Source organism: Natator depressus, chromosome 2 (genome assembly GCF_965152275.1).
Source record: "Natator depressus isolate rNatDep1 chromosome 2, rNatDep2.hap1, whole genome shotgun sequence".
NCBI classification, from domain to species: Eukaryota; Metazoa; Chordata; order Testudines; family Cheloniidae; genus Natator; species Natator depressus.
The window spans coordinates 55,547,596-55,574,319 of record NC_134235.1 but is presented as its reverse complement, the minus strand read 5'-3'; the positions used below and the strand labels follow the sequence as shown (position 1 = coordinate 55,574,319).

General features: G+C 40.1%; 1 protein-coding gene across 4 annotated transcripts in view; it reads right to left on the bottom strand.

The window, feature by feature from the left end:
* Positions 1–26,724, bottom strand: part of STAU2 (staufen double-stranded RNA binding protein 2) — a 222,988-nt gene that overhangs the window by 159,099 nt on the left and 37,165 nt on the right. For all 4 annotated transcript variants that reach the window (XM_074944229.1, XM_074944226.1, XM_074944228.1 and 1 more), the window contains exon 6: positions 6,462–6,621. In XM_074944229.1, coding sequence (XP_074800330.1) covers positions 6,462–6,621 — 160 coding nt within the window. The remainder of the gene's footprint in view (positions 1–6,461; positions 6,622–26,724) is intronic.

Below are 26,724 nucleotides of genomic sequence, written 5' to 3'. Positions count from 1 at the left end.
GAGCTAGCTACAAGCATGATCCGTGGTTTGGAAAACCTGATTTACAGTGAGAGAAGCCTAATCAATTTGTCTTAACAAAGAGAAGGTTATAAGGTGAGTGAACCACCTACATGGGGGGAAGATTTCTGATAGCAGGGAGCTCTTCAAATCTAGCAGTCAAAGGCATAATGAGATCTAATGTATGGAAGCTAAAGCTAAACAAATTCAGACTAGAAATAAAGTGTAATTTATTTTTTACAATGAGGTTACTTAACCACTGGAACAATTTACCTTGGGTGTGATAAAATCTTTTAAATCATGGTTGGATGTCTTTCTAAAAGCTTTGCTCAAGCTCAGAGAGAAGTTTTGGGACTGATGCAGGAATTCCTAGGTAAAATTCTATGGCCTGTGCTCTGTAGGTAATAAAGGTCCTTTCTTCCCCTCAAAATCTCTGAGTTTATGAATATTCTTGCAGGGAGTGCAAATGTAAGCACAGGCTTGGCAAAGGCACAAGTAACATTATGGATTAGGCACAGTCCTCAGCCCTGAGCAGCAGTAAGTCTCAAGCTTCTTACACATCTTCTTGAATGTAAGGAAGCCAAAGTGCATAAGGGGAAAGTCATGTAGAAATTACGAGAGTTTCTAAAGATTCATGGATTTAAATGTAACCCTCATCATAAGTCTGAAGCTCTTAGCTATGCATTCACTTCTTAGGCCTCACTTCTGCTAGTTGGCAGGGGTAATTTGGCAGCCACAAAGTAGTTCTTTCATTAGTGCAGGTTCAGATTCCTATACACTTCCTGTCGTGCTCACTGCTGTTCACCTTGTGCTTTCTCCACACTTTGCACAACGTAGTACCAAGTCCACAAAATTTATTTTCAGTGCTTTAACATGTCTAAAAGATTGTGTGTGCCTCACATTAAGTTAAAAAAAAAAAACCTCATAATTTGAAAGAAATATTGAGACATCTGCATTAAACAGACACCTGCTTATGAAGGCCAAAAGATGAACAGTACCTATTTATGTATTATTTACTGTGCTCTATACTGTACTGAACATAGAGGAATTCATGGTTTCCATCTCAAGGATTTTATAGTCTATGTTAGGCCTACATCACAGTTCAGATGCACAAACACCAGATGGAACTGAGTCACTGGTTTGTATGTGTCACAATTTAGGACAACTGCACCTGTATGTCCCCTCAGTGGTCCAGCAAGGGCACCATTCCCAGGCTTCCAGCTTTCCAGCCGTCACCTCTCTTGGGTGGAGAGGCTCGTCCCTCTTCCTTTTGACCAGGATATTTCCAGGCTGCACAGTTCCCCGTCTTCACTGCGTATTTCCCAGCACAGACAGGTTGCCCAAGGTCAACCTGCTTGCTTTCTCTTTAGAGACAGCTGACAGGCGTAGTTATAGGGTACCACACTGTGACGTTGCACCGTATAATGCTTTATAGAAATACGCTTATGAGTGTAAATATGACATAACCGGAATATGTTTTATGCTAGATATGCCATGTGATGTATCTTTGCAAAGGTTATGTTCTACAGAATGTATTCATCCTATTCAGATGCAAGTATCATTTTTATATCTGAAGTTATGAGTGTTGGGTTTATGCTTGTATTTAAAGCGTTTGCTGTAGGAAGCACATAAGGCAGATTTGGTCAACATAGTGTGAAGGGGTTATTCAAGTAATTGGGAGTACTTAGCTAACAATGGAACTTGGGAGATGCCAATCCACATCTAAGCTTTCCTGGGAACGTTCAAACTAACATGTAAACAATGGAGTCCCAGCCTACAAAAAGCTGAATCATTCATAGACATGTGACTTGCCCAGGTGACTGCAAAACTCCATCTTGTGGAGGGGATTTAACACAGGAGAAGAGAGGGGTTTCCACCCACAAGAGAGACTATATAAGCATCTGGAAACCCCTCCATTTTGTCTTCACCTGGCTCAGAAGATAGCCTCTCCACCCCAAAGAGATGCCTGAAAGAAACTGGAACAAAGGACAGTAACTACAGGGGTGTGAGTGATTGCTGGACCCAGACGAGGAGGAAGTCTAGTCTGTAAAAGAAGCTTACTGGAATATCTCTGAGGGTGAAATTTACCTGCATTTAGTTCTTTACTGTATTAGGCTTAGACTTGCGTGTTATTTTATTTTGCTTGGTAACTTACTTTGTTCTGTCATTATTACTTGAAACTACTTAAATCCTACTTTTTATATTCAGTAAAATCACTTTTTACTTATTAAATTAACCCAGAGCAAGTAATTAATTCCTGGGGGAGCAAACAGCTGTGCATATCTCTATCAATGTTATAGAGGGTGAACAATTTATGGGTTTACCCTGTATAAGCTTTATACAGAGTAAAACGGATTTATTTGGGGTTTGGATCCCATTGGGAACTGGGTATCGGAGACAGGAGCACTTCTTAAGCTGTTTTCAGTTAAGCCTGCAGCTTTTGGGGGACATGGTTCGGACCTGGGCCTATGTTTGTAGCAGGCTAGTGTGTCTGGCTCAACAAGACAAGGTACTGAAGTCCCAAGCTGTCAGGGAAAACAGACTCAGAGGAGTCTCAGCACATCAGGTGGCAGTCCCAAGGGGGTTTCTGTGACCCAGCCCATCACACACACATCACATCACTTCCCCTGCAAGTCTACTTTATTCTTAAGGTAAAAAGCACTACAGAAAAAACATATCTAAAACAATAAAATGACCTACATGTATGTTAATAAGCTTACCAGGGTTCACCCCATCCCTAACATGGATTCTGGCAGGAACAGACCTTCAGATCCCCACCCAAGGGGGAATTCCTTGTGGTTACCAATTCATCATAGCTGAGCTTCAGCTCTGAACAAGCACCCAGTCCTTCCAACTCTACCCTAGGGACTAGGGCCCTCTTGTGGACCAGGGGTTCTGTCAGTTTGCTGGATCAGAAAGATGACTCTGAGCCAATGTAAAATCAGGCTATTTATCCAAAACCCCTTTCTTTGTCTATTAGTTCAGACTGGATTCTTCATATGCATATCTCTTCAGTGGGGTGGCTTCAAAGGGTTGAATACATAGGAAGTTCATTAGCATCCCCCCTCCCTACTAGAGAAGGTACATTCAATGCCACAGTAACATATACCCAATTGCATTTTTAATACAACATATCCCAAAGGTATTAACCTTAATTCAATAAGGTTTAAACTGAGTCAATAAAGTTTATCTTAATTCCATAACGTTTGTACAGGATATTATACAGGACATTGTCTGTTTGTCAGAGTATTTAATTTGCGATGCCCACTACCACTCTACTTGTAGGTAGATCATACTGTGAGGATGATGCAAGAAGTCTCCGGGTATACAAATTACACCAAACCTAAGAAGTATCACTGTTAGTTGTGAAGGGAGATGTTTGATCACTCACATGGCTGCAGAAATTCAGCTCTCAGATGGAAAAGAAACATAATGGCAGAGGAAGATAATTTTTGCTTATAATAAAACAAGTTAAAATGAGCAAAAATTCATTTTAGAACTTGAGGTCCTTGAACAAGCCCTTCCAGATGCTACTTATGCAGCTGACAGATTTGTCTTCACATTATAAAATAACATTCCCATTTTCGTTCTTGAGCACAGCTCCTTCAGCACAACTGCACAGGACTCCCAATGGTCAAGTTCTATCTATCTGAGTAAGTTTATGGTGCCCATTTCCATAGTATCTGATCACCACAGTCTTTAATGTATTATCCTCCCAACACCCCATATGAGGTAAAGTAGTACCATTTAGCCTCATTTAAAGATGGGGTACTGATGTACAGAGAGGCTAAGTGATGTACCAGAAGTCCACAGGAAGTCTATAGCAGACAAGGGACCTGACTCCAGGTCTCCCAAGTCCTAGGCTAGTGCCCTAACCACTGGACCACCCTTTCTCTCTTAGATTTTACATATTTCACTAATGGACACTCAGTTTCATTTTACATCAAAGTTCCCTGAACTCTTGTGGGGAAAAAGTTATCTTTTTCCAAACCTCTTGACTGCTGACCATAGTTGGGGTATATATTCAATCAAGCCAAGGCCTGGCCTCCCTGTTCATTGCGCTACAAAAGTAAAATGCAGGTTCAAATCTATGTAGCTGTACCTCCAACTACCTGATTTGTGCTCACAGATCTATTGTGAGTTCGAACTGCATCCCCAAAAGGGAAGCTGCCCTTCTGAAAATGCATTCCTTCCTGTCTAACTGGAGAGTTGGAGAACTTTAAATGTCTGCTTTGTGGTAAGAAAATGATGAGGTTTACCTTACTAAGTTAGATCTGGAAAGACACAGAACAATGTGGACAGCCCAACAGAAGTTGCAGTTAAGAATCTCAGATTTGTACAACCACAGCTTATCCTTTGGAAGCCTGGATATCCTGAGGGACCTGATAAAATGATGCTGTTATATTCTTGTGACTGGGACATACAGTTTAATCTGAGATCCTATTGCTTTTGTTGGGTAAATAAATAACTTTTCCAGTTTCACATACATAGACCATGAAGAAATGAGCATCTAAACAGAACTACCCATATAATTTATTTCCCACAACTACTTGTTAGTATATATACTTGGATGATAGCAGTTTACTTTGTGGGACATCAGAAACTAAATGATGTTAACAAATATAATCGCTGGCAAGTGAAGAATAAGCAACATTTTCCTGTCCTCATTAATGGACATCTTGAATTCAAGGACCCTTCCTGAAAAAATATAATACTAAAAAACACACACAGTGTAGAACTAAAAAGTATGTCTCTCTAGTCAAACTTCACAGCTTGGGTTTTTTAACACTGCATCCAGTCCTTCGGAAAACATAACTGAAGTGATATTTTCCTACAATCTTTTAAATTCTCTTTCTTTTTTAAAGACTCCTAACCAATCCTCTTGAACGACCTGAAGTAAATAATATTCTCCCTGATCCAGAAAAGGAATGATGGCATAACTAACGAGGGTTAGTAAAATTCTCTCTCACCCACAATGATGACTATTCAGGTATAGTTTGGGAATAGAAAGAGGAATAAAAGTTGCATAATTGTTCTTTTTAATAAACAGAATTATTTCACATTTAAATAGTAGCTTAAAACAAAAAAACTCCAGGTATTTTTAGTTATTTTTTTTTTAGATTATTGCTCTGCACAGGATCTCAATAGGTACTGTCCAAAAGGGAGTGCATTGAGGGCATTTTGGTGTCTTCCAAGTATGTGTGTTCTGGCTCAAGTCACTTGGCAAGTTTGTTGTTATAAACCTTTTCATTTGCAAAGCTACCTGTGAGACAGTTCTAATTATTTATTTTGCTTAAATATTTTTTTTAAATGTGTTGGAATATTTTCATTTCTAAAGCAACGCAAATACTGATTCTTACAAATGCAACACTGAAGAAAGCTAATGAACCACGCAGGGACTAACAGGCTGAAAGCCTAAAACCATCTGACAGCTGTTCGATAGCCTATTTAAAGTGAGTCGGTGATCTCAGTGAGGTTCCTCATGCACAAACATTCACTTCAAAAATACACATCACCATTTGACTTTTATTCTGAAAAATATCAGAATACATTATTAACTTCTTGGGACAGGGACCAGTCTTTTTCATAGTCTGTAGAACACATTCATGGCACTATGTACATTTATTAATAATAATTCATTCTCAGAGGTCATGGATTAAATAGGTATTTGATGCACTTTTGGGGATGACCACAAAGCTTTCTATTTTGCTTCTTAACAACTCTTGACAATCTTTCCATTTTACCTTAGAAGAATTATACGTTGTCACAACTTAAGTCTATTCAATAGTTTGTTCCTTACCACTTCCTTCAGCAATAGGCACGTGGAGCTAGATAAACTGACTTTTGACAATAATCACCTACTTTCTATATTGATCAGCTGCTACCACATTTACTATGGTTATTAGGAAAAACAACCAGCTAGTGAATTCAACACTATAAAAATTGAAAACTGAAAAATAAGCTGTGAGAATAAACTTAATAGAACCATGTTACTAGAGTCCATTTCCCAGAAGTTTGTGGATTCTACGAAACCAAGCCCATAATTGAATCCACCCACTAGCTATCTCTCTCTCCAAACACCAATGACTACACTTATTCCCCTTCTCCTCTCAGCTTCTAGACTTTAAAACTTTATTAGTGTTTCATCATAGGTATAACAAGAACCTTCCTATTCTCATCACTTGCTTTTTAACCTGTTATTTTAAAACAGTTTTCATTCAGATTTCTGGATCATTCAGGATTTACATCCTGTTTCTAGTATTTTTTAAAAAAAGTAAAATATGTTCTGTGCATGTAAACACTTGTTTGAGAGAGAGAGAGAGAGAGAGAATGAGAATGAGAATTCTGGAAAAAATCCACTAAGCTATTTTTTTCCACAACCTTTTAATGATATGAGCATCCAAATGTGGGATTTGAGTATCAAAGTTTGACAACGAGGCTCAGTAAGTTTTTAAATCACAAACCTGAGGTAATTTTTCTGGGATAGGTTCATTCTGGAGAGCTTGAAGAGCCTTCATTGCAGCATTGTGTCTAGCAGCTTGACGAGTCTTTCCTTCACCAAAAAACTCACTGTTACCAACAGTCAACTGGACATAAAAAATCTTAGGCACTGGGCAGTGATACCTATGAAGTAATAAAGAATAAGTTCATTCCTTGTTATGGGTTAAAACACGCAATACAATTTATGAAAATAGCATGTGATTTTTATTTACAGTACAGTAATAACTAAAATGGACAATACACGTTTTTGGTCACAGTAAAGGATATATGAGAAAATATAATATGCATTTCTCAGCCAGCCCACCAACAATCCTGTTTGCAATTCAAACAAGTATTATCTATACCTTTAACTAAATACTTAAATGGACCTGTGACAAGGTGTACTGTCCCATTAAGGCAGGTCACATGCCCCATACTGCCCTGTTTCTGGCTTCAGCCCAGAGAAATGCTGGGAGCAGTAGTTTGGGCTGATGATTGTTGGAGACTCCAGTGCAAGGTGTGGTGGGCTACATAAAAGTAGCTCCCTTCCTTCACAAAGGTAGAGATATGGAAGGAGCAGGATAACTGGGTCTATCCAATAGGGGCCCTGGAAGGTGCATGGGTAGCTGCAGGTATTGGAGAAGTTATAGAGAGAGCTGGAAGGCTAGAAAAGAAAACTTGGGAAGGGAGCATTGACACTGAGTCTGCTTGTTATGGAGATCACAGAGAAGGTGAAGAAATCTAAGAAGTGAAGGAAGAGGTCATAGGTAAGGAGGCATGAAGAGGTTGGGATTTGGACAGGGGCCTCTTTTTGGAGCTCAAGATCAGAGTTTCTTGCAGAGGGTGGGAAGAACCTCTGCTCCATTACCGTAGTATCCGAGTGCTTCCCATGTACTAAAGCTAGAAATAATAAGCACTCTCTCTTTCTTCCTGTTCAGCCTGTAGGAGAATTACCTTACTTGGTTCACAGTGTTTGTTTGTGGGTGTATATGGATGTGTTTGAGAAGATATTGCGGGAAAACTAAGATGAAGTAAATGAAATGTTCTAGTATGTATCGTATCCCAAACTTTCCCACTGTCGTACCTTTATTCACACTTCTATATTCAGAGCTGAGAAGGAAAAAGATTACTGTTGGTGTTCAGATAGTACAGAGATAAGTGCCAGTATAAGAACACAGATAGCTAAATGGATGAATAGATCTGCAGGCTCTACAGGAATGAGGCTAGAGATAGGGAAAAGTTCTGTTGAGTCCAGTGATTCAGGACATTAGATGAAGATAATTAAACAGCTCTTAGTCTTCTTCTAAAACTCTGAACATTCCTTTCATGAAAAGATTAACATATCAGAATTGATTTATGTGCTGAGTATACGATACCTTTAAATAGTTGACTGAGAAAGTGAAATAGTTTGGCCACAACACAGGCACATCACAACAAAGCGAATGTAATTCAAAACCAGGATGAACTACTTTCTTTTTTTCCCTTCTCTTATCTCTCTTAAAATACATAGTAACCTAATAGCCATGTGAGAATTATAGCCAACCCTTATTAAGATATGTTCTCCCTTTTTTTTTTAATCTCCGTCTATACTGACTTATCAAGATGATGATTCTATCTGTGTCAAGATTTTTGGATTTCTCTATGATAATTAAACAAAAGGTTGGTTGAACTCTCTCTTTGAGGTAGTGGACTGCAAGTACAGATGTGTCTGAACCAACACCCAAATCTCAATCTTCCTGAGCTTTGTGGTTAGTTCTAATATATCTATAATGTGCAGAACCAAAACACTAGATCCAAATATGCCCAACGTTTTACATCTCAGGCTCATCTCCAATTGTAGTACACTTTGGGGAATGCTAATTTATTTTTGTTGTCGTCAGAAGGTGCCAGTTTTCTCTGATGCATGATTTACACTTTCACATAGGTGTTGGGACCTATTAGGGTTTAGTACTGCTATTGCTCTTCTAATATTTTGTCTTATTTTTCCTCATAGATTGGAACTCCCTCACATACTAGCCCAACTAAACTTTTTTTGGGGGGGTGGGGAGAGGAACCAATGATATCCGTAATCAATTACTATTAAAATGATCATTCTATATTTTTAAAAAAGAAATGAGACAGGACAAGTAAAAACTTAGACACAAAAAATACTACAACTACCTGTTCGATATTACATGAACAATTTTCTGTTGTTCAATTTATTTTATTCAGTAGATAATATTGTTTTTAGGGAATATTTAAAAAAAATAATGTGACCTAACATACTGCCTCTTACCTATCCAAAGTGTGCATCTATGAGAATTGCCAATGACCAGGGGAAAAAATAAGGCAATACCCCACAAACCTCCCTCACAGCTGGTATAGCGTTTCTGGCAGTGGATCTGCCCATGTGATTGCTTTAATGGTGTTTGAATGATGTACAGTTCAACATAAGGGGAACATGCAATTCAGAGCAGTACTTTCCTGACTCCTCACCCCACTGCTGGGCAATACCCCTTGTCTCCCACACTTCCCTTCAAACAAGGAGTTAGTGTGGCAGAAAAACATACCACACAGCTGCCTTACAGATCACACACTCTCCCATGACCCCTTTTATGCACAATTAAAATGCTTTCACTCCCCTACATGCCACACAACAGTGGGGCGCATATGATCCTTAGTTCGCTTTGTAGACTCAGGTCCCACAAAATGCCCTTTAAAATAAAATGGTGTGTTTAGGGAGCTATTTATGAGATAATGGAGAAAACTGATATTCAGCCTGTGGCTCTAGAGCCTCGTGCAGCTCTTTAGCATTGGCAAAGTGATTAATTTTTACATGGTTTTGATTAATATCCTCTTACTCTGCTTGGTCTCAAGCAGAATGAGCAGAGCACTGATAACATGAACACTGCCAGGAACATGTCAAGCAGCACATGAAACCCTAAAGAACTGGATTAAAGCTGCCAGGCCTCTATACAGCCTAGAAAAGGGTGAGTAGAGAGAGAGGAGAAACACTCCAAATTTCCAGCAAGCAGGCAAGATGGGGGAAGAGAGAGAGAGACAGGGGAGGAGGACAAATTGTGTCAGAGTCACCAAGAGTCTTAAAATAATCATGACACAACAGCCTTAAGGTGCACTGTGATGTTTACATTGTCTTTAATATGTGATGGTGCTGCATTACGAACAGAATCACAAAGCCAATGACACAAAGTAACATTAAGAAGTTGTGCCGAAAGATGTTGTGGCTCCCCACTCTGTTCACAAAGAAGAAAGATTCCCCTGCACTTCAAGTCGGAATAATCTTGTTATGAAGAACAGAAAAACATCAACTGCCAGTACAATGATTTGGGGTCTTTTGCATCACCACAACGATAACTAACAGGTGTATATTTTCTGTTCCCAAGCTGTGCTCCATGGAGTACTCCCAGGCACTCCATGGATCTGCTTCTGTCACAGTGGTGAAGCAGTCAGTCTTCAGACAAAAAGAAAAGGCGTACTTGTGGCACCTTAGAGACTAACAAATTTATTTGAGCATAAGCTTTCGTGAGCTACAGCTCACTTCATCAGATGCATTCAGTGGAAAATACAGTGGGGAGATTTATATACACAGAGAACACGAAACAATGGGTGTTACCATACACACTGTAAGGAGAGTGATCACTTAAGGTGAGCTATTACCAGCAGGAGAACGGAGGGGAAAAAACCTTTTGTAGTGATAATCAAGGTGGGCCATCACCTTCAGCCCCCAACTAAAAACCTCTCCAACACATCATCAAGGATCTACAACCTATCCTGAAGGATGACCCATCACTCTCACAGATCTTGGGAGACAGGCCAGTCCTTGCTTACAGACAGCCCCCCAAACTGAAGCAAATACTCACCAGCAACCACACAACAGAACCACTAACCCAGAAACTTATCCTTGCAACAAAGCCCGTTGCCAACTGTGTCCACATATCTATTCAGGGGACACCATCATAGGGCCTAATCCCATCAGCCACACCATCAGAGGCTCGTTCACCTGCACATCTACCAATGTGACATATGCCATCATGTGCCAGCAATGCCATCTGCCATGTACATTGGTCAAACTGGACAGTCTCTACGTAAAAGAATAAATGGACATAAATCAGATGTCAAGAATTAGAACATTCAAAAACCAGTTGGAGAACACTTCAATCTCTTTGGTCACTCGAATACAGACCTAAAAGTGGCAATTCTTCAACAAAAAAACTTCAAAAACAGACTCCAATGAGAGACTGCTGAATTGGAATTAATTTGCAAACTGGATACAATTAACTTAGGCTTGAATACAGTGGATGGGTCATTACACAAAGTAAAACTATTTTCCCATGTTTATTCCCCCCCCCCCCCCCCCCCGTTCCTCAGACATTCTTGTCAACTGCTGGAAATGGCCCACCTTGATTATCACTACAAAAGGTTTCTCTCCCCCACCCACCGACCCCCGCTCTCCTGCTGGTAATAGCTCACCTTAAGTGATCACTCTCCTTACAGTGTGTATGGTAACACCCATTGTTTCATGTTCTCTATGTATATAAATCTCCCCACTGTATTTTCCACTGAATGCATCCGATGAAGTGAGCTGTAGCTCACGAAAGTTTATGCTCAAATAAATTGGTTAGTCTCTAAGGTGCCACAAGTACTCCTTTTCTTTTTGTGAATACAGACTAACATGGCTGCTACTCTGAAACCAGTCTTCAGACAGTAACACTTCCTATTAGATTTCAAAAGACAAGGTGGGTGAGGTAATATCTTCTGTTGGCAAGAGAGAGATCTTCTTCAGGTCTAGGAAATGTACTCAGAGTTTCAGCTAAATACAAGGTGGAACAGATTGTTTAGCATAAGTAGTTAACACATAGTTCAAGGGACCATTCAAGGTGAAGTGGCCTGTCAACACCTCTCCAGTCACAGGAGGGTGGGAAGGGTTGTCACTATGCTCTCAAATGAATTCATACAGAAAAATGATAAAAGACAAAAAACCCATATCACCTGTGGGTGACCACTTTTCACAATGCGACCGCTCTATACCTGGCCTCTCATACCTCATCCTCAAAGGAAACCTGCACAACACTTTCAAAAGATGAGCCAGGGAGCCATGGGCAGCAAGTAACATAGGCAGGGGAAGGTGGTACCTCCCCAAACAGCCTGGCGTGGCCCCACCCATGCTCCACCCTCAAGCCCCCTCCTGCCTGCTTCTAGTTCCCTTCTCGCTCTTCTGTCGCTGAGAGGCAGGCAGGCTGGGGCTGGTGTGCATAAGGCCCGGGGCTGAGACCGCCTCGCCACCCCTCCGCTGGGACCACGCCACCTGCCTGGTGCGTTATGGCTGGGGGCGCACGGGGGGTCTGGCAGCTGTGGGGGAGGAGAGATTTGCTCTGGTCTCCAGCGGGGGAGGGAGCATGGAAAAGGAGGGGCAGGGCCTCAGCCAGAGTGGGAGGGGCCAGGGGCTAACCTCCCCCAACGACGCGTTCACCCGCCGCCCATGCTGTGGGCTTAAATTCATAACTTTTCTGGATACTAAAAATCATTGCCTGAATAGACACACTGGATTCATGGCTTATTACAACAATCTATAAGCCACTTAATTCCCAACTCCCCCCTTTTTTGTTTTCCCCCTTATGACTGGAGAGGTGTTATGCTAAACAATTTGTTCCACTTTGTATTTAGCTGTGACGTTCTGGGTATGTCTACTCAACAATTAAACACCTGTGGCTAGGCCATGTCAGCTGACTCAGACTGCAGGGGTCAGGCTGGCTCATATGTCCGAAGTGGGAGGTTCCCAGGGCTCAGGCTGGAGCTGGAGCCCGAGCCCGAGCCCGAGCCCAACCGTCTACAGCACAATTTTACAGTCCCGTAGCCCAAGCACCACAAGTCTGAGTCAGCTGATATGAGCCAGCCACAGGTGTTTAATTGCTGTGTAGACATACTCTCTGAGTACATTTCCCAGACCTGCAGAAGAGCTCTGTATAAGCTTGAAAACTGGTCTCTCTCACCAACAGAAGCTGGTCCAGTAAAAGATATTACCTCACCCACCTTGTCTCTCTAAAACCAGGAGACTAAAACTATACATCTCTACAGCAACACTACATATTAGACTTCAAATCCAGATTTTTTGGGTTTCTGGAGGCTTTTTCAACTAGCTAAACTTAAAAGAATAAGCACCTATCTGTGTTCTGCATGGCTGCTTCCTATTCCCTTAGTCAAGTTTTTCTTCCGTGAAAATTCATCCCTAATCAGATTTCCAGACAACACAAAGTGTATGACACAGAACCAAATTACAAAGTGACCCGCAGAGAACATCGGCGGCTTCTGATAACACTGGGAGATTCAGCACTGAAAACAAGTTCTATATGCACTGAGAAGACATAAATATGATAGCAACAGAATGAAAGCACTTCACCAAGCAGCCACATATTAAATCAAGTTATTTTCATCTTTGTCTCCTTGATGCTATCCTAATATTACCTTTATGAATAATTAAGAACCAAAAGGAATGTGCTTATGGTACAAGGAAATGAGAGATTTGGTATCCGTGAGACAATCTCTAGTTTAAGTGGACTGCAACCTAAAAACATTTGACTACTACTGTTCTAATAGATTTGGTAAGTCCTACCAGCCCATCAGGGCAGGAAACTGCAGATAACGTACTGAAAAGCAAATTTTCTTTATTCTCTGTAAGTTTAATAGAATCAGAAAGGCCCTCCCCAGAAGAGAAGGCTACTTTGTAGCTGACTCCACTGGTATCACTTAAGAATGGACAACCTGATATTGGAAATTTGCTCCTTAGCTGTGACCCCGTATGCCAAGTTTCAGCAATGAACAAATGTTTACAGCTTGTTATAAACCCTGAAAATAGGGGTTCATATAGAAATGCTGACAGACTCTTAACTAAGTTGGTGTGAGCGGGCGCCAGTATAATTAAATAAATCACCAAGGTCTGTTGACAATTACAAAACTCATTTTGGTTTGCCACAGAGACAAACAAAATTTCTGTTCATTATAATTTTACTGGAATATGATGTCATAACATATAAGCATACTGAAACAATCTGGTGCTCTTCTGGCCAAAATATTAATTGCATACTAAAGAGCCCTTGGGGCCTCTTCCTTTTTGGCCATCAAATCCACATACACAAAACCAAATAAAGTATTAGTATATGTTGATATTACAGCATAATACAATTTGCATTTCCTGTATTTTTGTGGATTTCCAATGGCATAGATGTTTCAGAAATGGTAAATTTCTTCACATTATCATTGTAAAAAATAAGTGCAATCTGAAGCTCAATGAGATTGGGAAGTCTGCTTAGATTTATTCCCCATTTGACTAAGCAGTGATCCCTGCAATATTTCTTCCAGACACTTTTCCAACTCCTTTTAAAAACTATTTATGCGATGTCTTCTTCTTGCTTCCCTTAATCATTCATCCTATTGTAATTCTGTGTAAACAACTTCTGCCAACACTGTCCAACTCTTCCTTAGGTTCCTTGTTCTTGTATTTCACATCCTTATTCTAGCATCTGTCCTCTCTATACCTATCAAAAATATATATGGCTCAATTATGTTCTCTCAATCTTAATGGCTAATATGTTCTCTTCCTCCTATGTAAAGAGAAAGAAATAAGCCCTATTACCACTCAGCTCCAGAAGAGCAGGGGTAAGTGGCACACTCTTCCCCACTCCATATGTCTAGATATAGAAACAAAGGATAGTGGCCAGCAGGGAGGGCCACTTAAACATGTGGAAATCCAGAAACTTATAGGAAATCAATTCTGCAGATCGGAGCTGTCCATTGCCAGGGCCTTTCCCTCCAGGCTTCTCTCTAGCCTCTCCTTCCCTGTGTCCACATAGCCAAGCTGGTAGCCATTCTCACATTTGCTGCCCAGCCTACGGTTACATTCTGTAACCCTTACAAATGCGAGAATAGAGTGTCACAGAGCATTCAGGGGAGTTAGAGCCACATTAACGGAACAGAATTTTTTCTCCATAACATTTGAAATTCCTCTGGGGAGCAAGTTGCTTAGTGCAGCTGTTCTGTGGCCATGCCCCATTTTTCTAAGCAACCCGTTAGCCACATGGATCTCTTGCAGATGTGAGCGAAGAAGGATAGCATCCAGTGTAACCACATTCCTCTCTTCACAGCCCTCCTCATGGTTATTTCCACAGGTTTACTCCCACACATGGGAGCAGAGGGGCCCTCTTTTCCAAATACAGACCTATTCTGTCTAACTTCATTAGAGAATTAAAATCCACTAACTCTGGCATCAATCGGTTGTCCTCTTCTGGATGATCTCTCTATTTCTACAATATCATTTTTACAGTAAAGCGAGGAAGACACTGCACTATATTTCACATATAGCCTTGCTCATCCATTACTGAGTGGAAAGGTAATTCCCTGAAATTCACATTCAATAGTTTTATTTATGTGGCACAGAACTGTTTTCTCTTTTCCTAATGTTGATTTCCCCTACACCACATACACAGAATTACAGAACTATATGAATCATCTCTACTCATCCCAGATTACGCTCCCCTTTCAAGCACATTCAACTTTCAAGGCCAGACTGAAAATTAAAACTTTAAGAATTTATAATCACCAGTATATTATCAATTCTGGTTTTTTTTTTTCTTAGTTCTTCTACCATAACCAGCCTGTGAAATCTGTATTTTGATCTGCTCCTGGGAAATCCACAAGTAACGGAATACCTATGCCAAAAATTAAAAACCATAATTGTGATGCTAAAGTATGTGAACATACAGAGATTTAAAGTTACCTTAATTGAGCTTTCAAAATAGGCAGAAAAAACAACACAAGACCCTTCAAATTTTCAGAAGCTTGGAAAAAATCTCATCACCTGAGTATGCAGAAATTATTAAGGAAACACTAAGTATTTTTTTAATCAAAGTCTGCACAGAATATGCATTTCAAAAACTGCCCTCAAATATTTCTTACCCACAGTTTAAGTACCCACTTGACCTGACTCTGTGTCTCAGGTTTTCAAAAACTGGCTTCTGGTTTTCCAGTCACAAATCTGCACCTTCAAAACTCTGCACCCATATTCCTATGTTTGCAGTGAACTGGAGGTCAAATATTAGCTTTTAGGCATCTAACTAACTAATTCCATCATTTGCACTCACAAATCTGGGAGACAATTAATAAGGGCAAATCAGGTAAGTTGACATCTAACTACCAATAGTTGGTGTCTGCTGTTAACTGTGTGCACAAAACTATTGGCACAGGCCAGAACCTCAGCTGGTGTATCCAGGTGTAATTCCACTTACTGCAGTAGAGCTAAACTGATTTACAGCAGCTGAGGATCTGGCTGATATTTTTGATGGGCACAATCTGCACTTGCTAAAAGGAAAAAAGCTGAAAGTCTATGTCCCTTAACTATGAATTGTGTTAAAAGCAAACCAAACAATTTTCTGAAAATTAGATAACTATTTAATTGCTATATCAGAATAAAATGAATATATAAAAACTAGAGAATTATTATTTAATTTATATCACACTTTTCCAATGAGGAAAAGCTAGGGAATAAACAAATGAGGCATCATTTAGAGTGGAATCTTTCAAGTGATGTTGGGTAACAAGTAGACAACAACATTATCATGCACATATAACAAATTGTGTGATACGCATACAGGACTGAAATGGAATTTTAATACCGCATATTGCCATTCACCATTTCTCTGATAGCAAAGATAAAATATGTATACAGTCAATGAGCACAGGCCAACTGGCTCATCAGAGCTGTCACCAGGACCAACAGAAAATCATGGACAGTAAGAGTTGAATACTTTAAAAACTACAGATTACGTTAACGGATAATACAATGTTCATGTTGCGCCAATTTCCTTGCACTGGCTATTCACTGTTCATTTTTCATTTCATTCAGCTCCAGAAGCTGATTCAGCACATTCAGAAACTGAATGCATGCCTAACTCAGAAACTGCACTTTTCAAAGTGGCAGTAATGGCTCCATGCCAGCCTGGATACTATTTAAAAAACACAGAAAAATAGAGCAAGCAGGAGGGGATAGAGGAGATGAAAAAGGAACGAGATGAAGTAAAAAGGAAGGGAACAAGGGAAAAGGAATTATGAAAGAGAGCTTCTGATGCACTGATGAAAGAGTGGCATATAAGCTGAATACTTAAAACAAAATATAGGCATTCCCTATTTAAAAGTTGCCAATACTCCCACTCCACCCCACATTCTCCTCATCTAACCTTGGTTTTATTCTAATAGTTGACTGGGAATCTTCCTGTTTTAAGTCCCAATACTTACCTGTCACTTCTGAGTTTCCTTCAAACTTGTTACATATTTTTCTCCTTACTTTCTCTTTTATGCTTGTCTCACTGCAAGCTTCAGTTGCTTTTTCTGAAAAGGCCCCACCTGCACTAAAATTATAACCGAGGCAGGGGAACACAGACAATAGAATTGCCCCTTCGCTCAGTTACAAACAGTTAAAAGTTGTAAGTGTGTCCCCATAAGAAGGCTAATACCTTGGACACTCCCAGGCAGGAATCCCCACTACCCACATCACAGATACTAAGGATAGCTGCTCGGTCTCTCCTGCCATACAGAGAAAACACCCAATAGCTAGGGCAGGAGGCAACACATCTTTACAGTCCCAACACCCAAAACTATTTAGGAACTGCTACTCCCCATAGGGAAGGATACATGTGCTGAGAGAAGTGGTATGTGTCCAGATGTGTTGAGAGGAAGCTAGAAGAGTTGCTGAGGTCATTTTGTGAAGTACGAAGGAGGAGGAGGATGCACTGTATGATGGAGAGTTGTGAGCAGGAAGCAGTTTGACTAGGAAGGGGAATTTAGCAGATTAAGGGTCAAATTCTCAACTGCATGCAGCTCGCTTAACACAGCTGAGGTGGAGGCAAAAGTGGTTCTAAACTACCTTTCCATCACCCCGAGTCCTGGGGGCAGTCAGGGACTAAATTAGCCCGTCTCAAATGTGAGCAGCCACAGACCTGGTCTAATTTACACCATCTGGAACAGTCCCTTAGGGACCATTCTGCAGATTCACTCTATACATGCCTCCTCCTGTTCCTGACATGGCTTCTCCCTGTCCCTTATGCCAGATGGAATAATCTTTAGCTACCTGTCTAATGCAGAGAGAAGGGGACCTGGCTTTAACTGTGCTATCTTACCACCCACAGTGGGTTACAATCAATGAGTGTGGGAGTGCTGGAAGAAACTGGTAAGCAGTTATGTTGAAGTGTGAGAACTGAAGTGGGGGGAGGAGGCTAGAGAGGACAAAGTTGAGTACTAAAGGCAGGAGATGATCAGAGCATAGACTAAGGTTTTAGGGAAAAGAACCAACAGAAATTAGCAATGGCAATATGAGGGAAAGAATTGAGAGAGAGAGAGAGAGAGAGAGAGAGAACAAGGTTGCCTGTCTGGTTCCTGCTCTGGTGTTTATTTGAGCGTATTGCCTTAGTTTACTTTTGTTAAGATGCTTATAAACCAGAGGCACCTAGAAATTAAAAATTATTTTTAAATAATCTTTGCATGAGATTTCAAAATGCAGGACTCCTCTTCCATTGAAAGAAATGCATTAATGTGAACAGGCACTGACGTTACAAAATTCTGCCTCTAAAACCATTTTTACTAACAATAAATGTTTATTTCTATGGATCTGAAAGGGAAGAATGAGAGCGAGCGAGCACCTGAAGAATAAGTATTTCTGCAAGGGCACAGAATTCTTATATCCCTTTAGAAAAAATGGAAAAATCTGAAAAGAGAATCCTTTGTCTCATCAAGGCATCCCACTGATTCAGTGGAAGTGACATAGATTCCGGTGTACTGAGATATCGAATGTGGATGCAACCAAAAAAGCAATCTTTTAAATGTGTATTTCACACAGCCATTCTCATTTCTTTCATGTCTCCAAACAAGGCATAAAAAACCCCTATAGCTGCCAATAAGTCAAATTCTTTAAAAACAACAAAACTACAAAGCACTATGCCACAAAAAGCAAATAATGCAGCTCATCATCATGCAAAACAGACAGAATTCCACAGTTCTTATTAAATAATAATAAGCTACACATTTATATTTTATCATAATGTGTCTGAAGTGGCCAGTAGATGGAAGATTGTGTTCCATTTTCACATCTCCTACACAAGCCAGAATGTTTTTTTAAAAGCATACGTTGAAGACTAATTTTGCAAACTGTCAAACCTAATCGTAGGTCAAAGTCAATTAACTGCCTGAAATCTTTATTAATAAACAGCAAATGGTTATTTTCTAAACGGATGCCAACATCCTTGAGAAATTCTCCTAGAAGTTCCACAGGTACAAAATTGGCAAACTTCACGCATTAAGCTGTAGGAAGGTAAATAGAAAGAGTGATCGCTAACATAGCGATTATGACAAAAAGCAAGAAAAGACAGGAAATCAGATACCCTTCATGGAAATAAAACAAAAAAGAAGCAGAAAAGGGAGTTTTGCCGTTTACTTCAATGTGACCAGAAACAGGTGCCAAAATTAAACGAACATTCATTCAGTTTTTTGTCTTTTTTTTTTTTTTTAATTTGTATTTATGTCTTGTCACTGGATCTGATCATCAATAACTTTCTCAGACAAATCTCCTATTGGCTTCAGTGGGAGCCTTTCCAGTGCAAGGACTTCGGAAATGGTACCATTCTGTATTAAAAGTGTTCAGAAACAATCCAAGTAGAGCACTGTAAAGTTCATCTCCACCTACAGTCCTTACTTAAGTATGGAAAAAAGTTTCCTTCACTTATAAACTGATGTTCTGCAAAAGATTCCCACTATCTGGAATAATGGGCTACTCCTCCATGGCTGCTGATTCAGGTAGCTCATCCAATCAGGACCCAGCCTTGGTGCTGCTGCAGCACCTGCCTTCCTCCACCAATTATTGTATTTCCATTACATTACAATTTCTGAACTATAATCTGATGTATCAAAACTGTATTACAGAGGGGATATCTCTAGTTAGGGTAGGCCCTTTGCAAAACATCTTTCTGCCAAGGCTTGCCACACCCACCTGTGGAAGTAGCAGACGCCTGTTTTCATCAATAACTAAAGAAATCACAGAGCCCAAGGGTGCGAGTGAATTAATAAAGTCACACCTCATGGTTAAAGATCATAGAACCACAGAGTTAGAAGGGACCACAAGGGTCCTCTAGTCTAACCCCCAGCCAAGATACAGGATTTGTTGGGTCTAAACTGTCCAAGACAGATGGCGATCCAGCCTCCTTTTGAAAACCTCCAGTGAAGGAGCTTTCACGACCTCCCTAGGCAGTCTGTTCCATTGTCTTGTTGTTCTTACAGTTAGGAAGTTTTTCCTGAGATTTAAAGATGACTAAATTCACATTACATCATCCAAATGAAGCACATATATCCACCTGGAGAGGCCTGGTGAATATGAGGATAGTCTGCCACATATCAACCTGCCAAAACTTTCTACATTGACACACTCCCTCTCAGCCCAAGAAGTTGCCATACCTTCAAGAGAACAAGCCTTAATTCCCAACAGAACAAGGAAGGCCCTTTGTTTTGTAGGCTTCTCCAGTACAAGAGCAGATAGTGTGATCAGAACAGGATACAGTATCTCAAAAAAGATATCACAGAAATAGAAAAGTAATGAAAATCATCAGTGCATGGGAAGTCTTCCATATGAAGAGAGGATATTGGATCAGGTTAACTTCTGGTCTGATCCAGTATGGCAGTTCCTAACTCAGCATTGCACATAAAATCAAAGTATCCAGCCAAGCATCCAGTTTCTGTTTATACCTAGCTGAAAATTGAAATTCAGGAACAAAGCTGAATCTTGGTCTATGGGTAGGTCACAGTTACGAGGAAGTGGATCAATGATAATTCATTTCCTCCAAAATCAAACAACAAAACCAATTATTCAGCATTAAAACACAGAAGAGAAGGAGTTGCTTCCTTCTGGGTTTCTTCTCTAGTGATTTGCCATATTCTCAAAAGCAAGATCCCACCCAAGATGAATAAAATCCATTGTGCTCCGTTTTATAATCCAGTATGAAACTGTTTGGCAGAGTCATCCTCACATGATTTTCTATTATTTTTATTAAGTTGTGAATCAACTGAGATATTATTTTATTTAAGTCATAGATGCAGAATTAAAATTTTACGAGGCTATGAGATACCTTCATTCTAAATAAAGGAAAACAAATTGTAAGTGCATTAAAAAGAAAATCCATCATAGAGTCTTAAACTTCTGCCAAAGAACTTACGCTTAAAAAGAAACTGCATGTCCATTTCTTACATAGCCAGTTTAACAATGATGGAAGTGAATGCAATTTTGTGAAGTCCAGTACACCAGTAATAAATTAGCATTTATCAGCTTGACTTGAGCATTACATTTACTGCTGAAAAGTGTTCAGTTAGAGTGATGGCTTGCACAGCATTAATTCTGCAAATCTCGCTGATTCCAGCTGTTAGGTACAATTTAGGTACTGCATCTGCAGCCCTATTTGCTTATAGCCAGCTTTTATTTCTGAATTCATTATTTAATTTGTTTTTAGGGACTGGCTGAATTTTGAAAACTGCATGCAGGTATGAAGTAAAAGTACAAAATCGCTCGGCAATCTGCAAGAGGCAAAAATAGGGCAATAAAAAGATATGAAGTGTTATGTTTATCAAAATGCTTCTACGTCTGAATGAGTGAGGTCTGCCATTCCTGGCACATTATTTAGGTACTTTTGGAAGAAAGAAATCTGTTCAGTATGGCTTGAGATAGAAAAAGAGAAGTGAAAAACAGTCCAAGTCAAGAAGAGAGTAGGCCACAGAGCAAAATGTTATTAGCCTTTGGAGAAGCATTTTTATCCATCAACCAAATAACAATGAAAACAGCCCCCAATTGCAACTCATTCTTGAGTACAAAATAGCACAAGCAACGTCAAAAACATAACAAAAATATTCTCTACAGAAGATGAGGGCATTAGAAAAAGTCAAGTCTACAGTGCTGAAGGGGTGAAGGGGAAGGTAAATATAATTAAAAGAAAATGCTCCCCTCTATGACACAAAAGTGGAATAAAAGGAAAAATGATAATGAAATTGTGATGTACACTGTACATTTAAAAGCTAAAGCAGACATTTAGAAGACAAACATCTCAGGCTCTTATCTACTTCAGCTCATACAATTTCCCATGAACTGTATTACTCACTAATCTTTACAAGCATGCAGACTGGGTTACTGAGAATGTCTTCCAAATACTCATTACAGTAAAAGAACATAAACAATGTTGCATATCTCACTGCAGTATCATTTTCTTCCTACATAAGAAATTCACATTGAAAAACCATGGTACTTGCCAACATGGTGACTAAGTAAATTAAAGGATGAAATGCCTCACTCATTTAATTCCATAATATGTTTACTCTGTTAATGTTACACGTAGAAATTAGCGCAATCGTACGACTTAACAGAAAATTATTTATATTATAACTGAAGTAGATAAAGTAAAAAGATGAAAGTTTAAGACAAGTTTTTCCTGCTCATCAGCCCAATGTAAGTTTACATAACTAAAATACATTGGGGTAAATTCTGTTCCCACTTACAGGAATGGAAGCCTACTGATTTCAAGTTGCATTAATGTGAATGAGAGAAGAGTTTGGCACATCATCTTCTACATGGCAGCTTAAGGACTGTAACTTCCACTGCATTGTACCTCCACAACCAATACAACCCAACAGCAGTTCTTGCCCTGAATCTCTTAGGGTTATGAACCTCTCTTCATGGTATAATCAGTGAGATACAGCAGTCCTGTCCATGGGAAGTAGAGAACATCTCATGCTGCCCAGCACTGATTCCACCAACATGTTAAAAAGTAGCACTGATGGGCTCCAAAGGAAGACTCCACTTCTACTTAAATCCTTACAATTTTCTAATTCTAGTAGGCATAAGTCTGGAAGAAAATATGAAATTGTGTGTGACATTTGCAGATGACACACACATTACTAGAGTGGCAAATGATGACAAGAACAGGCCACTTATACAGAGCAAACTGGATCATTTGATAAATCGGGCACAATGCAACAATGTGATTTAGTACAGCCATGTGCAAGGTCATACATCTGGGAACAAAGAATGCAGGGCATAATTCCAGGATAACTGGGGACTATATCCTGAAAAGCATGGTGGAGAACAACAACAAAGATTAACAATAGCTCCCAGGGCTATACTGTGTCTAAAAGGGCTAATATAATCCTTGGTTGAAGAAACGGGACTATTTAGTAGGAGTAGAGAGGTATCTTTAATAACATTGCTAATCTTGAATTAATGCTGAACTACTGGAATCCACCCCATTCAGCAACTCTCTCTCTTCTGTTTCACCCAAGTTGTAGCCAGGCCAGATCCATACTCTCCTGCATTACTCTTTAAAAAAAAAAAAAAAAAAAAAAAAAAAAAAAAAAAAAAAACCACCATGGGATTTGTCATGGCAAAGAGACTCAACCAAGATTGAGAAAGGTCACTGTCCAGAGCTTAACCTACTCTTTGGCCACAAAGGCCTGGAAGTCCACAAGATGAAGGGTTACAACGGCAGTTTGGTAAGCTCTTTGATCCAAATGAATCTCAATGCCACAGCTCAGAACCATGTGCGTTCAGCCAGTCTTTGCTCTAGCAACAGCTACCTCAAACTATCATTTCGGGGTTGGAAGTGTAGCTGGGAGCATCCTTGGGGAGGAAATACTTTTTCTCAACTGCCTTCAAGATGGGAGCAGAGGTCTGAGGTATCTTCCCTACCACCTTGAGCAAATGGTCCAAAATAAAGCAGAAGGACACCACAGTCTACTAAATGGGCACGAATTCAAAGTCAGCCACCTTAGCCTGATTCTTCAGAAAAGGAGGGAAAATCAAATCCCTGCATGCACAGTTGCTCTCCTCTTCAGTACAGATATATTTGACATGATCGGAAGAGTCCTATCGTTCATCTGAATCCAAGCAGCAGCTTTTTCCTCCCTGATCATGACCCTGCTCCTACATAGGTAACTGATCCTGATGAGTCTACACAGAAGCCTGGATTATTGACAGTGCTTTGAAAGGTGCTGATACTGGCTGCACAGACACTTTTTGTGCAGATGGGGTGGGGGCTACCTGAGGCTGTAAATATCTTTCCCTGGGAAACTCTGAAGGGTATTGTGGGGGAAGATGTTCAACCCTGGCCCCCTCCTAATGTGGGCCTAACCTACCTCCCACCCACTCCCCTGCCCTGGATCCTGACTCCACAGAGAGCTCTGTGCAGGATTCTGGGAAGGGGAAGGGACTATGCTGACGAGGCAGTTAACCATACCCCTTCTTCCACACACATTGTTCAACCCCAAGTAACTGGACTTTTTAAAAGTGGCTTATGTGTACAAGCAGTAACTACCATATAGTTGGAGCCAGTAGTGATCTCTATATTTAGGCTGCGTAACACTTCCCATTAAAGATCCTTATGACCTTTCTGTTGGAAGCTCTAACACTTCCACTCTTTGCAGCAGACCTTTGAAATGGAGCAGAGGCAAAGCCCTGGAGTTAGAGACATGCCTTTTGCTTTTCCCATGAAATGCCGTTCAGGTTTTGCCGAGTTACAAACTGTTAAATAATGCCTCTCTCTTGCTTACATCCCTCTGGAAAATGTTGGCAGCCTGCCAACACGAGAACTCAACTTTAACCTTCTAAAGCTGGGCCCATGCAACTAGCAGAGCAGCAGCAGCTCTAGTACCAACAGCACTGCACTGGGAATGCCTAGATGCCACCAGAGCAGCTACAGCAACAAGGGAGACAGTCGGACAAGATTTCCCCCAATAACACCCAACTGGCACAAGGATTCAGTGTCCCATTCCCCCCAACCTGTTTTGGGGACACCACATGGCACAGGAACCTCCCACTTCCCCCTGTGTGTAGTGGGGGAGAGAGATTGACTACCTTCCAGATATAGTACATGGCACCAGCAGTCCATCCCAATCCCAGGATAGCAGCCTTCTCATGCTGTCAGCTAACATAGAGAGTCCTGCAGTAGAAGTCTGTGCTACAGTGCCGAAGGTTCAGGGTTCAAACCCTGGTGATGATGCCTGCTGGAGGGGTTGTACATAACATAATTTGTTTTTATCCTTTTCCTTAAAAAAAAAAAAAAAAAACTAGGAAATACATACATTAAAAGAACATTATTTAGGTTGCAAATTCAAACACTGGAAAGTCCATAGAATCTTAATTTGCTACCCTTAGCACATGCATTATAAAACAGGTACTTTAGAAATTTTTACTCTAAGTGAATTGAGAGCCTAAATCCCATCGAAGTCACTGAGGGTAGGTCTACACAGAATTTAAAAAATAACCAGGGCAATGAGTGACAGAGCCCAGGTCAACTAAATCAGACTTGTGGGTCTTCCGCTGAGCTAAAAATAGTAGTGCAGACGTTTCCAAATCAGGTTGGGACCCAAACTCTGAGCCCTTCCCCCTCACTGAGTTTCAGAAGTCGGGCTCCAGCCCAAGCAGGAAAGTCTATACTGATGTTTTTAGCGCCGCACTGGAAGACTGAGTCAGTTGGCCCAGGCTCAAAGACTCACTGCAGTGGATTTTTTTTTAATTTTTTTCTGTGTAGATGTACCCTTAGGCACCCAGGTTGCTAAGTACCGATGTCATTTTTCAAAACAGGACCTACACACTTTTGAAAATTTTATCCACAGTCATTAATTACATCACCATATACTACTTTTCCATACAACCACTGCCTCATTCAGCAAACACGGAGGATACACAAGGGGACGGAATCATGGCTGTACAGGCAATCATAAATCTGTCATTTCTTAACTTTGAGGTATTGGACTTTTCAACTTCAATAACTTTCTTTGATCTTTTTAAAATGTAATAATACAAATAAATACTGCATATACTCTTGATGCTTAACATATTAAATGCATAGCATAGATACTACAGAAAATCCCACTGAAAGATAGCAACAGCATTGATTAATCATAATTATTCCGTTCATACTGTATCAGGTCAAGGAATACACATCAATGCAGCACAGCCTAATACTGTTTTCTGAGCACTGTGATACTTTGTTTTCATGGGGTGAGCTGAGTGCAGAAAGATGGCTTTCACAATGAATTTTGTGGCTTTTGTTGGTTTAAGTCCTTCCACAGTGGGAGCTGGGTTTTCAGACCCTAAATACTTTTCAAAGTATTTTTTTTAGGATTTAATAAACTACAGAAATTAACTGTTGTCTGTCAAAAATTTTATTACAGAAGTACATAAAGTACTGCCTTTTTCTGACAGACTTAGGCAAACGTTTTCTACAGCTGCCTGTCCTAATCACCATTATCTAAAGTGATAGCTACTGGCAATAGCAAAACTCATCACCTGCAGTCTCCCTTGTCACTGTACTCTACAGACAACAATCTCAAGGCAAACAGATGTTTCTGCCATTTTAAACCACAGGAAATGGACTGACTTTCTCCTTTTTCCCTTTCCTAGAAACAAATACTAGCAAAGAAAAACACTGGCACAGCTGTACTCAACACTTTCCTTATAACAATGTATCTGTGTGGGAGGCATGTGATGACTGCAAATATGGAAACAAATAGGCCAGGGGAATAAAATGTAGTATGCAGAAGAACAACAAAAAATCATTCACTAAAAATCAGAATGTTAATGGATTGTATATTAAATTGTTGCATTAGAGGTAGACTAGATTACTCAGGGGAATAGCAATGGAATATACAAAAGCCTTCACTACTAGATCACTGGTAAGAATCCTGTCTTGTTTGGTAATGTCCAAATGCCTACGTGAAATGAGTTGAGGATCGCAATCCAATTTCAAGTGAACAAATGTCCACATCACCAAAAATCTCCACCACAGTGGTATCAATGTCAGGGATTTGAATGGAGCATAATGACTAGATTGGCATGGACATGGTGACTAAATTACAGTCTTTTTTTTTAAGGAGGTCTCTCCAGGTCAGGATTGAGGCACATAAAGTGAAAACTCATAGTACTGCTGCCTGTGCTGTACTTTTTCTGTGAATAAACAAAAGACTTCAGTTTCCATTGCTGTCAAGCTGGCACCTTCCACAACATCAGATTCGCATTAAAGGGGAAAAATATTACTGAAGTTACTGCATTGCAGTCTCACCTCATTAATAGGGGAAAAAAAAACTTTGAAGAAACTATTACAAGAGAAAACATTGTAGCAAACCCAACTGCTGTATGGGATGATTATGAAATTATACTGTAAGTAATAAAAGCTTATA